Below are 15,002 nucleotides of genomic sequence, written 5' to 3'. Positions count from 1 at the left end.
ACTTCAGTTGGACACCGGATCCTCAGTATGCAGCCACGGACGCATTTCTGCAGGAACGGGAGACAGAGAAAGGATATGCCTTTCTCCTGTTTGCAATGATTATAGGGGTGTTGGCCCAAATCAGGCGCCTACAGCGGAAGGTCATTTTGATCATCCCAATTTGGAAATCTCAAGTTTGGTTTTCAGTTCTTCTGGAACTTTCTTGGGATTTTCCAATCCGTCTCCCCCTACTTCCGACTCTTCTTCTCAACCCAGAACAGATCCCGCATCAGATGGGGCTGGAGGTGTCCCTCCGCTGATGGTGTGGCAGATTACAGGGGTCGATGGTCGCTCCCAAGACTTTCGACACAGGCTGACGAACTCTTGGCAAAGGCCTGGTCCGGTGGCACCATCCAGCGACAAAGGTCTTCTTGGACAAGAAGGTGCCACTGGTATGTGCGATGGGGTTGTGAACCCGTGGGTGCGAACATTGTTCAGGTCCTGCACTTCCTAGTCAGTTTGGCACTGAATCATCACCTTCTGTTTAGCCATCTCGTGGAGCACATGCCCGTGGAAGGGTCCCCGGCTGGTGAGCATCCCTTTGTGAGCCGACTCTTACATGACATCCGATTGTCACTTCCTCCGGAACCACATTATTCAGCACTTTGGGATGGTAATAAAGTGATTAATCATTTCCTATCATGGCAACCCAATAGGTTCCTGTCAAGGAAAGAACTCTGGACGAAACTGGTTATGCTGCTCTTCATAGTGTCATGCAGAAGGGTTTCAGATGACTGGGCCCTAGATAATACTAGAAGGGTTTTTTCACCCTCTGGGGTGTCATTTACAGTCAGCAGACGTACTAAATCCAATACTACGGTCACAGAATATCCAGTCTTTCCGGACTCTCCTAAGCTATGTGCGGTTCAGTGTCTGCAGACTTTTGGTCCCCTGGAGAGAGCTCCTAATCGCCCTGAGGAAGCTGCACAAAGTGGTGTCTTCCCCAAACACAGCACGTTGGGTACGGTGGGTTATGCAGGAAGCTGGAGTGCATCCCAAAATCTTTGGTGCACATTTCACTCGTGAAGCAATGGCCTCAAAGGCCTTCAGTCTGGGTGCCCGCCAGGAAGATATTATGAACGCAGCCAAATGGTCCTCCGATTTTACATTTTAAAGGTTTTAATTAAAACCATTGTTGGATATGGCTGATCTGGTGGTGAGTAAACTTTAAACTAGCATAATCCTTGCCTCCGTTTCTGGTCTAGAAAAGGAATGTTTTTGTTCTTTTAAGGACTCTGAGGCGAGGATTATCCCACCCACGATTACTGATACGGGGGACCCTTACTGTGACTAGTAAATATCAAGTTATGTTCTCGTTCTCATGACTATTGTAAGTTTGTGCTCACTCAACGGACATGTATTATGCATACCTTGCTTATTGTACGGCCTTGTCTGCTGGAATTCTCCTGGTAATTTCACCTTTTTCCAGGGACGGAAACTGGAAAACAGGACTCGTGAGGACAGGGCTGTGGCATGACTTGTTCAACGAAAGAGGCACTAATGACAGAGGTAAAGGACTATGGTGCAGACGCTGCCACCTGATGGGACATTCATGGATTACTGATCGCATTGTCTGTTGATTGCTTTTACCAGTTCCCAGTGTTTCATGGGAAATGTGTTTTTTGTTTTTTTTTATAAATGCAATGAAGTGGCTGCTGTTAATGAAGTGAAGAAAGCGTAAAGCATAATCCTCGCCTCCGAGTTCTTAATAGAATTGAAACCTTCTGTTACAATAGGACATTTTTCATTCACATGCTTTAGATTATGCTGTTTTTTCGCAAAGAAAGCCTGCAGATTGTATCCGTCAATAACTCACTGAGCAAGATTATTTAAATAGGCCAATGATCCGCATTAACAGGCAGAGAACTATTTGTATGCGATTCATGCTTTTTCTTTATTTTGACTTCATTCTGTTCCTTCGACATATTTTTGCCGTTGCCCAGTTTTAGATGGAAGAAGAATGTTATTGTGAAAGCATGCCTTATGTAATGGAATTAAGACAGGCCACAATTCTTTTTTTTGTTTAAACAATAGTAATGTTCTTGTGTAATATTTTTGTGTTAAGTTGTGCTGCCGTTTTTTTTTAAACTTACCATTTAACAAATAGAGCTGCTACTTAATAATAATGTGATATTTCATACTAAAGAATCGAAGCCTTTGTCCCACTACTGTGCACCGAAACTGCTCCAATCGCAAATGGGAGTAAAGCAGATAAGTGATAGCATGAAGCTCTTAACTACAAAATAGTAACCCAAATATTCCACTTCAAACAGTAATGATCAAATGCCTGTATTAAAACCTTGAATTTATGAGTTGCCATGAAATCCTTTGTGGATGTTTTCTTCATTTGAATATTCTGAACTTTACAGCCCTTTCCTTTCTTCCATTTTGCATTTGCCAATTGGGTGTTATGAATGTTCTGTTCTTCTCCTCCCACATTTTTAAAGACAGTCTAATTTCTTGCATGCATAACGCAAGGTAATGCAAGCAAGCTTTTCTTTTGTTTTAATTCAGAATAAGGCACATCCACAAAATGCACAGTTTTTGGTATGTATTTCAATTTGTTTTCCAAATATTATTTAGTGGCTCTGACCTCAGACATAGTTGCCAACTCTACCAATGAAGGCAGTAGGCTACTATTTGTACAAGCACTTTTGCCTACTGATGCAGCAATTCCTGTCCACATGCAGTGCAGACATTAAAACAAAAGCAGCCAGAACAGCCTAATAGAGGTTTCCTGAACCTGAGTGCATACTCTAGGGTTTAAGCAAATATATCTCTGCACCTGTCAGCAAATGTAGTGAACTACACAGTGGTTTATATATGTTTACTTTCTGAAAGTGTAGACTGTAAAAATCCTCACCTGCGTACTCAACCTCAACATCTGCCAGGGGCTTTATGCTGTTCTCAATTGTGACTTTTCCAATATCTACTCTGCCAACTGTATCATAGACGTGCTTTGTTTTCCTCATCAGTTCTTCCGTCCTTGTTCTGATGTGTTCTGGAGACAGGTCCCACTTTAAAAGGTTTCTATTAACAGCAGTATAAGTAGAAGTCATGTTGGTACCACGGGTGACTTCCGGTACCAGAGCCATTTTCAGGAGCACCTTGATTCTGCAAAAAAGTAAGGGGAAAAAAACACACACAAAAATTTCAATGCCGTACCTTCATGTACAAAAAAGTTAGTATATTTATATATATATACCTGTATTTCTACAGATTCACTGCAATTCACATTTTTTAAATATTTTGATTAAGTCTGTTGCTTTACTATTTGAAAAATCGAAACATAGAAGTCTCCGCATCAATGCCCATTATGTTCCAGTTTAAGAGATAACTATGGTCGAGTGACATTAGCTCAGTGATTTATCAGCTATGAATCACTGCACTACGTTAACACTGGTCGTCTGCATAGCAAAAATCTACAAAGTGAACACACAGAGGAGCTTTTGAATAATAAACCAATACTTAAATCTATCCAGCAATCCAGCCTCCTACAATCAGAAAAACCAACGGTTGTGACTTCACTTGGCTTTATTCATTCTGTGGCATGCACAGCCATTTTTTGCCTAATAATGGTGTCAGGTAGTGCACGACTACCCAGAGGAAATACCTAAGAACAGGGTGGGCAACCCCGTCTGACACATCAGCTTCACTGCATTTCACATCAATAAGATCTAAAATAAATTAAAGCAACATGCATGACTATTCAATTTTTATTTAAGTCATGGATTGGAACTCCAAAGAGGTCCACATGCAGATACAATACAAAATAATATACAAAAAGACCTTAAAATTCCAATTTTAAAACCAGTATAAAACACTATGGCGGTCATTCTGACCCTGGCGGTCTATGACCGCCAGGGTCGCGGATGACGGAAGCACCGCCAACAGGCTGGCAGTGCTTCATTGCCAAAAGCCGCGGTCAGAAAACCGAGGCCGGCGGTTTCCCGCCGTTTTTGCCCCGGCTGGGCGAATCCGCCATGGCAGCGCTGCAAGCAGCGATGCCATGGGGATTCTGACCCCCTTTACCGCCAGCCTGTTTCTGGCGGTTGTCACTGCCAGGAAGAGGCTGGCGGTAACAGGTGTCTTGGGGCCCCTGGGGGCCCCTTCACCGCCCATGCCACTGGCATGGGCAGTGCAGGGGCCCCCGAACAGGGCCCCGGCCGGCTTTTCACTGTCTGCCTAGCAGACAGTGAAAACCGCGACGGGTGCAACTGCACCTGTCGCACGGCTTCTGTGTTGCAGGCCTCCTTCCCGCTGGGCCGGCCGGCGCTAACATGGTTAGCGCCCTCCGGCCCAGCGGGAAGGTTGTAATGCCGGCAGCGGTCTTTTGGCCGCGTAGCGGGCAAATGGCCGTTCCCGCCTGGCGGGCGGCTACTGCCGCCCGCCAGACTTGGAATGACCGCCTATATTCTCTATAAATAAGTTACATTCACTGAGTTCCCTAGTGCGCGTCATATCATACAAGCAGTTACTCCCTGGATAGAAATCACTTTTAAAATATATTCCCGAATCCAAAATAAATTTGGCTACCATCAAAACCGATTAGGACCTGTACACAAGATCTATATAGATATAATAGGAAAACTATATGAACTGCAAACCCTCTGCCTGTCAAACAAACATACAAAATAATGACATTAGTATGCTTTATAAACCATTCCACTTAATACTCTTTAAAAATTATATAGGGCCTTTACCCTGCCAAGGTAGAATCAATACATTTCTCTTGTACCCTACTAAAACAAAAATTCAGTAAACATTTAAAAAGACTTGAAATATTTAAAAACCCTGTAACAAAAAAATTAATTTGGCGGGTTGTACAAGATTTCCAAAGCCTCTTTAGCAGAGTAAATGTTACGATTCAGGTAGAGGGGTTTCAACCATATTTTCCTATAAATTGCTAAAACGGGGCAGACAAACACAACATGTTTAAGATCCTGCACCCCCAATTGACATAAATCACAAATATTCAACGTCCAATCCCATTTAGAGGTGAACATTACAGAATTAGTCAATGTCATTAATCTCCTCTTTAAGAAACTGGATTCCTGATCTAAAGAAAAACTTTTAGAAAATGTCACCTCTTTCAGGGTTGTTTTTTTTTTTTTTTTTTAAGAACAATCGAAGGTAGTGAAAGAATCAAATCAGGGTCAAGATCAAGCAGTCGGGCTGCAAGATTAAAATTTCTAAAAAAAACTTAGATTTTTCTCTTAAACTACTAAAAATTTCTATAAAAACTAAATGTCTCAAGGAAGAGTCCCTACTTTGAGCCAGGCAACATGCCCTCCGAATCACTGCTGCAAGGCCCTGAACAAAGGTACTCTTAATACCGAATTCAAGCCTAAGGGCAGCCCTTGAGATTGAATTATTACAGGAGGCAAGGCCTCTTAAAATCTATCCATCGGTCTTATCAAGAAAACCCCATTTAGAAATCTCTATACATTCTACAGCGAAAAGAAGGGTTGCTGGTATCTTTGCTTGATAAGCAGTGAGAAGATGTGAAAAAATTACACCGGCCAACTGCATTAAAAAAAGCGAATAAACCTTGCGCTTCAGAGAAGGCTTTACAGACATTATTTCGAATATGGTCTTGGGCACTGAGTGAGTGGGATAAAATATGCCCTAAAAAACAATACGTTTTTTACTCGCTCTTACATATGCTGACCCAAGAACTAGGAGAAATTGATCTTTTTACCAGACTTTTTCCCAAGAAAACAAACAACTTGAGATTTAGATATATTGATTTTCAGGTGGTGCTGCATAGTGTAATGATTTAAGGCGGTTAAACACTGGTTTAAGCTTTTCAGGATCAAATCCTTCACAACTATGTCGTCCGCATATAACAGGCAAGAGATAGGTCGGCCTCCAATTCTGGGTGCAAAACCATCTGCATTCAATAAGAAATCCGGCAAATCATAAATATAAAGAAAAAAAGCAATGGAGCCAAGAGACAGCCTTGCTTCAACCCATTATTTGCAGGAAATTCAGAGGACATGCCCTGTTCTCCTCCTAAAAGAACTTTGCACCAGGTGGAAGAGTGCGGAGCGATATTTAAGCGTAACAAATTTGGTGGAACACCCATCTCGTGTAGTTTCTTCCATAACATCTTCCTATCTACCCTATCAAAGGCCGTCGAGAAATCTATAAAAGCAGCATATACAACTCCACCCCTAAGCTGAACATATTTTTCATTAATAATTTGCAATATAAGAATATTGTCCAAAGAATTGTGTTCCTTTCTAAAGCCCGCTTGCTCCAGAGGGAGGACTGCATTCTCCTCAACCCAAGAAGTTAGGTGTACTAATATGCTTTTCGCAAAAATCTTACCAGTTGCATCAAACAACGCAATTTGGCGATAATTTATAGGGAGAGTTTTGTCTCTCTTTTTATAAAGGGAAACTATAATACACCCTGTCCAGGACTTTTTAGGAGGGAAATGTTCCTATTGCTATCCCTAGACTCCCCATCATATCTTTTCTTTACCAATTTATTGCTCTCTCTATTCAACAATAGTACTGATAACTTTACTTTCTTTTGAGGAGGCTTTATACATTGGGCTGATCACTTTGAGTGATACATGTCATGAGTTTGGTGAAATAGTTTAACGGAGTCCCACTCCAAGCAGGGATAGATCTCACCGAGCATTCAAGGACATCTTTAACATATAAGATTTTAGCCAATGTCCAATAAATTCTGCCCGTTTTTCCATTAAAACGGATATCCTTGCCCTTTAAATTCCACGACTCAATTGAGGTTAACTGAATTTTCAGAGATAGATTAAGGATCTTATGGTCACTATATTGTGAATCGATAATTATCATGCCCTCCACCAATTGGGCGATAGCATAAGATGCCATCATATAATCGATAAAAGAATTACTTTGTAAGGATTTGTGGGTGAAGGCTCCAGGGGAATCAGAGCGAAAACGCCCATTTAAGATGATGCAACTAAGATTCTTCAGCCCTTTCAATAAGATCCACTCCCTTTTTTCTGTCCTAATTCTATGGGGGAATAAAATGGGAGGGATATTCATCGCAGTTTCCCTCTCTAGATCACAAAAGATGGAAAAAGTTTGGTTAGAGATCTTGCAATTTAAGTCTCCCATAATCAATACCTGATCTGCACACTCCTTTGAATTAGAGCAGAGGGCAAAGATATGATCAAACATTTCTGATATAGCTGAATCATAATCCTTATTTGGAGGGATATAGGCATTTACTATTAATAAGGACAATTTCCTACCATTCTCCAACCTTAGAAACACTCTCAGAATTTGAAAAAAGTTCAAAGAAACTGGCAGAAACACAGATTACCACTTATAGTTATTACTTAACAATATAGCAACACCCCCTTGTGCGTGCCCTTTCGGAGGGGACTGGGCCTTTGAACAAAGAACAGAGTACCTGGGACAAGGGAAATACGAAACCCTCCAGGTCTCTTGGATACAAATTAAATAAGCCTTTCAAGACCGGAAAATATCTAATTTTTTCAAGTGATTCCCCAGTCCTGAAGTGTTCCAAGAGACTACTGTAAAATTAAGGTTAGTAACCAGGGTATAACGGTTTTCCCTTCGCCCGAGTGCTATTTAAAGTTCCCGCCAGCCAACTCCAATTTTCCTGACAGGAGCCTGAATAAAGAAGGGGGGCTTCTTCCATACATTTCACCACGGGACAGGAAAAATGTCACTTTGCCCAGAGCGGAGGGAGAGAGATCCAACACTTGATGGCAGGGAGTATCAATCCTGAGAGGAACAGGGGGAGATTGCTGCAATTTACATAACATTTCTTCATCCCATACTGGGAACACATCTATCCCTCTGCGTAATAATTGCTCACAATTATCTAAAATCAAATTCACAACAACTTTAGAGGTAACCAGACTTTAGACATTAACTCATCTCCCCTCTGATCTAGGGATACACAAACATTATCTCTACTGTCAATTTGCTTTAACTCCTCAATGTCAGCAAAACAAGAGATTAAAAGAGAACAGTTTAAAACTAAATCCTGATCAAATGGAGCAGAAAACTCCAGACAAAGACAAGGGTGCATGATAAAGGGCATGCAGACACAGGAATAGACAGACCACAACACTGACTAGTTTCAAGAAGTTGAGCAGAACATTCTGGTTATGTCAAACAAGCCCTTGCACAAAAACTAGTAACCCGCATTGCACATCTTCTAGGGCAGATAGCTGGAAAATACCAACTATGCGAGAGCTCACTCACCATCTAAAGCCCCTGAGGTATTTTACACCGATGTGCATCTGTCCACTAACAGTGAACACGCTTTGGACACCTGGCTGGAGGCATATTCTCACCAACCAACACATCCAGGACTTGGCCGTCCAAGTTAAATGTCAGATAGCTAGGACCAATCAAACTTCAGCACACCACGACTAAGCGCTGCTAGGCCCACATACACATGCTTCATTGTATGGTAACCACACTGCAAGGAGGAGAAAATGATGTGCTTTGTTTCTCAGAATTGCTATATCTACTTTTTTTTGTATATCCTGTATGGAAATTGCTTACATGAATGATGAGATCGGAACCTTTCTGTGTTTTCTCTGCATAAATACAGCTACCTGTGAGCAGTTCATTGAGAGCAGCTTTTCAACTCTGCAGAGGTGACTGGTCTCCCGGCCGTAATAAGTAAACCTACTTTTATCTTGCCAAGAGAAGTCTTGTTTCTTTTTTATTCCAGTTTTTCCCCCAACAGAGGTGTGGCACAGCGAATGTTATTAACACCACACTGCTGCACAAGAAAAAAAAGCAAAGGCTTGTTTATACCATTATAAATTCAGAACTCCCAGTCCCAAAATAACTGCAAAGAGAAAACCTGGACTGGGCCAGCTGGTTAAGCATGGATTTGGGAAACCGGAATCTATGCTATTCAAAAATCAATATTCATGCTAAGCCACTCAATTGCCCCCAGGACAAAGGTCCAATATTGTTGGGTTACCCTAGATTCTGAGATTACTTCTGTTAGAAATTGGCTCTCTAGTTGGCAGGGGTTTGCATTCTGTCCATATAGGGACCACAATCCTAGTCAGGGCAAGTAAGATACAAACTAAACGTTTACCTGTGCTCACCCTCTGGTAGCTTGGTACAGAGCAGGCAGGCTAAACTAAGGAGGCAATGTGTAAAGTATTTGCACGCACACACAGTAATGCAGTTAAAACACCACAAAAGGACTCCACGCCAGTTTAGAAAAAACAGCCAATATTTATCTGAGTCAAATAATCCCAAAACAACAAAAATCCTGCATACACAAGTCAAATTATGAATTTTCAAAGATTTAATCAAAATGCAGTGCTTGGAAGACAATAACTCCAACTGGGGCAATCTGGTCCTGCTGGACCGGGGCAAATCCAAAAGTGCAGTCTGATGGCAATGGAGTACAGGCAGGGTACAGTACCTTTTTGCATCGATGCTTGGCGATGATGCAATGATCCAGAGGAGGGGATGTGCTGTGCTTCCAGGCGATCCGTTGTTTCCTGATCGGGCAAAGTCGTTGATGTGTCGATGTCCAGAAGCAATGACAACTGGTTCCAATGTGTCGGTGCTGATTCGCCCAAGCTGGGGCTGCGTTGTAAGTCGGGGTCAATGGGTCCCGCAGTCGATGAGCAGTGTCCGTGGCTTTGGTGCATGCAGCGCCAAAGCAGCATTTCTGCAGCAGGATGCGTGGGTTCCAAGTGACACTCTGGTGTTGTCGCATCAGTTCTTGTGTTGAAGCACCACACTCACCGCTAAGGGCCCAGGACTGGACTTGGCACCACTTGACAGAGCAGGACTCACAGCAGAGGCATCCAGGTGCTGTTAGAAAGATGCAGGTGAAGTCTTTGATATCCATGAGACTTCAAAACATGAGGCAAGCTCAGTCAGACCCTTGGAGAAACAGGATGTAAAGAGTTGGATCCAGTCCTCTCACTCCCATGTACATGAAGTAGCAGGCAGCACACCAGCACAGCGGAGCAAACAGCAAAGTGGCAGTCCCTCCTGACAGCACAGCAGTCCTTCTCCCTGGTAGAATTTCCTCAGTCCAGAGTATATGGTGTCAGAGGCCAGTACTTTTACCCAAAAAAGCCTTTGATGTAGTGTAAGAATCCATTTTGTATTGCTCCTTTTCCTTTAAGACATTTAGTTTGAGTTCTCTCTCCCGCACTGCCTATCGCATATGTTATCTTATATATATTTGTTTAAGTAAAATTAGCCTGGTTCCACACCACGGGCTCGCAGCTGGTTTCTTTCCCTAGCTGGGGTACGTTACTCATTATAATCATGTGGTAAAAATAACTAACCGACCTTGGCTGTTGTATTTTGGGGAGGGAAAGGCTGATATCTATACCTTTGAACCAAGCAATCCTTTGAAGGGTCTCAGGATGAGGGAAGTCAGACAGCTGCAGAAGGGAGTCGAGGACAAAGCAGGGAATGGAACCGGTGTGTGGAAACTGATTCCCTCCTTAAACTTTTTGTATGATGTATATCATTATTTACTTTCTTTATGTATCCTTTGATGTATGAGTATAAATATCACTGTTGAATGCACCATGCTAGCACACTTTACTTCGGGCCGGGGATGCGAGTTGTAAATCTGTCCTCTTTGCTGCAGCAAAAATAAATAGACCTTTGGTCATTGATGTTTCACTCCGGCTCTTCTTGTCAAAACTCCTTTGTAAATGCATTTGTAAGTATCATTAAAACGTGCTTTACAATTGGGGGCTCCGACCGGGACCTTCCAGTGGATGTCTTCAGTAGCGCTGTCACAAGACGTGCTGCCAGTGGGGGGACGTCATTCCAGAGGTGTAGATTCCAGGGGCCCCTGCACAAAGACTTAGTTTCAAAGCAGCTGCATCTTATCCACCGGGCAGGCCTCTCCCCGCTTTTCACGACGTCCCAGCGAAGATCCTGAAGATTGGCTTTTAACTTGACTGATTAGTCTGACATGGGCGGCCGGAGAGAAATCCAGAAAAGCACATAATCAGGTGAGACTGTTCCTCGCTGACCGGTTGTCTGTTTTAACTTGCATTTGAGAGAATAATTGTTTTAGATAACTGTTATCAATTTTGGGAATAATTAGTTTTTGGTAAATTTGCATTTGTACAAGGTACCGTTTGACAATTTGTATTACAAGTGTGCTTGTTAATTTTGAATATTTTGTCCAGGCCTGGACCAATTTGTAAGTTGGTAAGCATTTGATAAAAGGGGTTTCAGAAAGTTACTTTGTTGCATGTTACATTTTGAAATTTAAAAAGGTTAGACATGGGAAATAAAAAATGCTGGCAAGGGCTATGTCGTTGTTTTCACTGAAATCGTGTTCCACGTTTAGACAAAAAAACACCCGATCCCAAAAGAGGGAACACTAGGGTGGGACATGTTAAAGGATTATGGTTTAGAAAATAATTTGTATAACAGTATATGGCGCAGATATACTAGACATTGTCTTGACCTCCAGTGGCCGGAGGATGGATCTTTTGATTTAAAGAAAATAACCTACCTACAGGAATGTTTGTTTCATAAAAAGGCTAGACAACACATGTTTGAGGTATATAGAAAATGGGAGACTGAGGCTACCAAAAGGAAAATTAAGGCGGACAAATTGGTAGAGAAAGAAAAAAGAAAAACAATAATGCAAAAAGTGGCGCAATACCACCACTCCCAAACCCAGAAAAGAATTGAGTCTGAAGACAGAGTCCATAGAGCCCAGGTGGAGGGAAGTTATGTATCAAAACAGACAGAATCCAAACATGCATTAGAAGAAGACGAGGTACTGCTACAGATGTTAGATAATAACCCCACTGCACCTCCACCTTACACCCCCCCTGCAGTAGTCCAACCTATCATGGGGGCACAGCATCAGCAGCAAGGGCAGAATTTGGAAAATCCAGGTGTACCATCACATCAGCCAGTGCCACAGCAACCACAGACCTCAGCCCAAGTCCCAGTTCCCCAGCCCCCTGTTTCGCCGCCACCCACAGAAAACGCAATTTTGCAAACAATGTCCTCTAGCCCTAATACCCCAAACCTCCTATGTACACCCAAGAAGTTGATTTCACCCCCTAATACTCGCTCCACCATTGGGGAAAATGAAAAACGGGTTATTAAAAATCAGTCAGAAGTTTGGATGGCAGAACATATGTACACTTACACCAATATTATACAAACAGTACAAGATATGCCACATTTTGAACAGCAATTAGCAATTAAGTACATGATAGAAAAATTGGAAACAGATTGGTATTGTGGTAATAGGGACTCTACCCCTGTCCCTTATCAAAAAGAATTATACCAACTTTGGCGTGATAGTGCAGCCTGTAGACTTGATGATGAGGACCTAATACAGGGAGTACGCATTTGTGTTTCAGCTAGAGAACAGGTTCTAAAAATGTATGAAAAGGGATTCCCAATGAGGGAAGTACATCCTGGTCCTCCAACTGCTGCTGCAATCACAGCTGCAGTTGCCGCCAACTGACCTACTCCTGTATCTGTGGCTCAGTTTGTCCATATCCCCTGGAAAAGGGAAGAGGTGATGGCTATAAAAAAGGATTTGCCGGATCCTCAAAAGAATCCAGCTGGGTTCTATCGTGACCTTAGAAGTGCAATTTCCACCACCACCATGACCCTTAAAGACATTGATTATTTTTTTGGGGTCTTATTGGGCCCTGAAGTCTGGCATAAAATTCGAAGAGTAGATGATGCGCCTACTTTGGGAGCTACATGGGGGGTTTTAGAAGAACATGAAGCACGCAGGGCACCAGGAGCCTTGCCTCATCGGGATATTTTAAATTTACCTAACCGAATATTGACTAAATTAGAAACTGTTATTCCCCTTCAAATTGTGGACTGCGGAAAACTTGCCACTTATAAATAGAAAATAGGTGAAGATGTCCCAGATTATTTTACTAGAATTGAACAAGAGTTCATAGATTTTAGTGGTTAAGACCTCGCCACCGTAACAGGTGTCACGTTATTTGTGGAACGCTTTGTCAATGGCCTTCTACCTGAAATATCACAAAAATTAAAAGCAACAGAGAGTTTGTGGATGACGAAGGGACAGGCAGAGATTTTACAGATGCCACAATATTATGAGAGCAGGTATAAGGAAGAATTTGAAAAGAATGAGAAGTCAGTAAAAGAATTGAAGAAAAAGGTACTATTACAGCAGGCATATCCCCAGCGGGACACAACCCCTCAGCCAAGGGGTGGCCCACCAAGGGGACGGGGAAGGAGCCGAGGGCGAGGTGTATCTGCACCACCCCAAGACCGCCGACTGAATATCAACCAATGCGCCTACTGTAAACAGGATGGCCATTGGCGTGATACTTGCCCATTACTGGAAGGAAGACAGAGTATGTCACTTGATAGAGGGAATGTGTCAGGTAATACACGAGGGCGAGGAAGAGGCAGAAATGGTCAGAATTTGCAGAATGTAAACCAGGTCCCGGATAACACTAATATTTTAGACAATGCATTTGAACGACAATATTATGCTGATGATTCTTTTTTTGAATTATACAATTATTAGGACAGCCACAGACAGGGCCAGGGGCGAGTAAGTATCAGAATGGTCCCTATATCGACGTAAAAATCGAAGGAGAGGGCCATAAGTTTCTCCTAGATACTGGCGCCACCAGAAGATCTATTGCACATGCTGCAGTCCCCGGGGCTCCCCTGTCTGGGCTTCATACCACGTCAATTGGGATTTCTGGGATCCCCGTGGTGAGCCCCATCTCAGCACCTATGAGAGTAACTTTAGGACCATTTACAGTACACATGCCACTCTCTTTAATCTCAGGTTGCAATGAAAACTTGTTTGCATTAGATATGTTAAAGAAATTAAATGCAGTTATTCACTGTTCAATGGATGGTGCCTATGTAACTATGGACAGCATTGCCCCTACCCGGTGCATGTTTTCACAGGAATACGACTTACCCCCAGAGCTAGCGAAAATAGACCCTCGATTATGGGCCAAAGGCAAAAATGATGTAGGCATTATGGATATCGACCCTATTGTAATAAAAATCAAACCAGGTGCCCGGTTACCTCGTGTTCCTCAATACAAATTACCTAAAGCAAGCGAAAAAGGGCTCAAGGCAGTCATTTCTGATCTTGTGCATGCAGGTGTAATAAAGGAAATAGTGAGCAGCCCCTGTAACAGCCCAATTCTCCCTGCTGTCAAGAAACAAAGTGATGCTAATAGATCAGATGTTGAGCAATCAGTTACTGATAACACAGTATATCGATTAGTTATTGATCTCCGAGAAATAAATAAAATAGTCATTCCCCAGTTTCCTGTGGTCCCAGACATGAATAGTCTCTTCACCATGATCCCACTCATTGCGTGTTATTCACCTATCTAGGACACCTCCTCTTTAAGGAGGGAAGGAGATTACATCCAGACAGAATGAAACTGGTTCATACAATGACTGCACCACGCACCCCCTTTGAAGTCCGAGCATTTTTGGGATTTACATCCTTTTGCAGACAGTGGATTCCAAATTTTTCACTTATAGCGAAACCAATGATTGCTCTGACACTTTCAGATGTGCCCTCTCCTGTACCTTGGACTGACAAATGGGAGGAGGCTTTTCAGGAACTAAAAAAGGCGTTGTGCTCTGCTCCTGTATTGGGTAATCCGGTTTACAGCAAACCATTTGTTTTATTTGTGCATGAAAAGCATGGCTGTACATTGTCTTTTGACACAGGATCAAGGTGGGAGACAACGCCCTTGTGCATACTTCTCTTCCACCTTGGACACTGTGGCGCAAGCTTTGCCAACTTGTATTAGAAGAGTGGCTTCTGCAGCTGCTGCGGTGAAACAAAGTGAAGGGTTTGTTGGTGGCAATCCGCTCACTGTGATGGTTCCTCATGCAGTTGATATTTTGTTAAACAAGACACAGACGCAGCACCTCACCATTGCTCGTCTAATGGGTTATGAATTAACATTGTTCAGT

General features: G+C 42.6%; 1 protein-coding gene across 2 annotated transcripts in view; it reads right to left on the bottom strand.

Annotated features, from left to right (window-relative positions):
- NLN (neurolysin) overlaps positions 1–15,002 on the bottom strand; it is a 220,771-nt gene that overhangs the window by 188,082 nt on the left and 17,687 nt on the right. For both annotated transcript variants that reach the window (XM_069222853.1, XM_069222861.1), the window contains exon 2: positions 2,903–3,153. In XM_069222853.1, the coding sequence (XP_069078954.1) occupies positions 2,903–3,153 (251 nt within the window). The remainder of the gene's footprint in view (positions 1–2,902; positions 3,154–15,002) is intronic.

Source organism: Pleurodeles waltl, chromosome 1_1 (genome assembly GCF_031143425.1).
Source record: "Pleurodeles waltl isolate 20211129_DDA chromosome 1_1, aPleWal1.hap1.20221129, whole genome shotgun sequence".
NCBI lineage: Eukaryota > Metazoa > Chordata > Amphibia > Caudata > Salamandridae > Pleurodeles > Pleurodeles waltl.
This window is presented reverse-complemented; position numbering and strand designations above follow the sequence as displayed.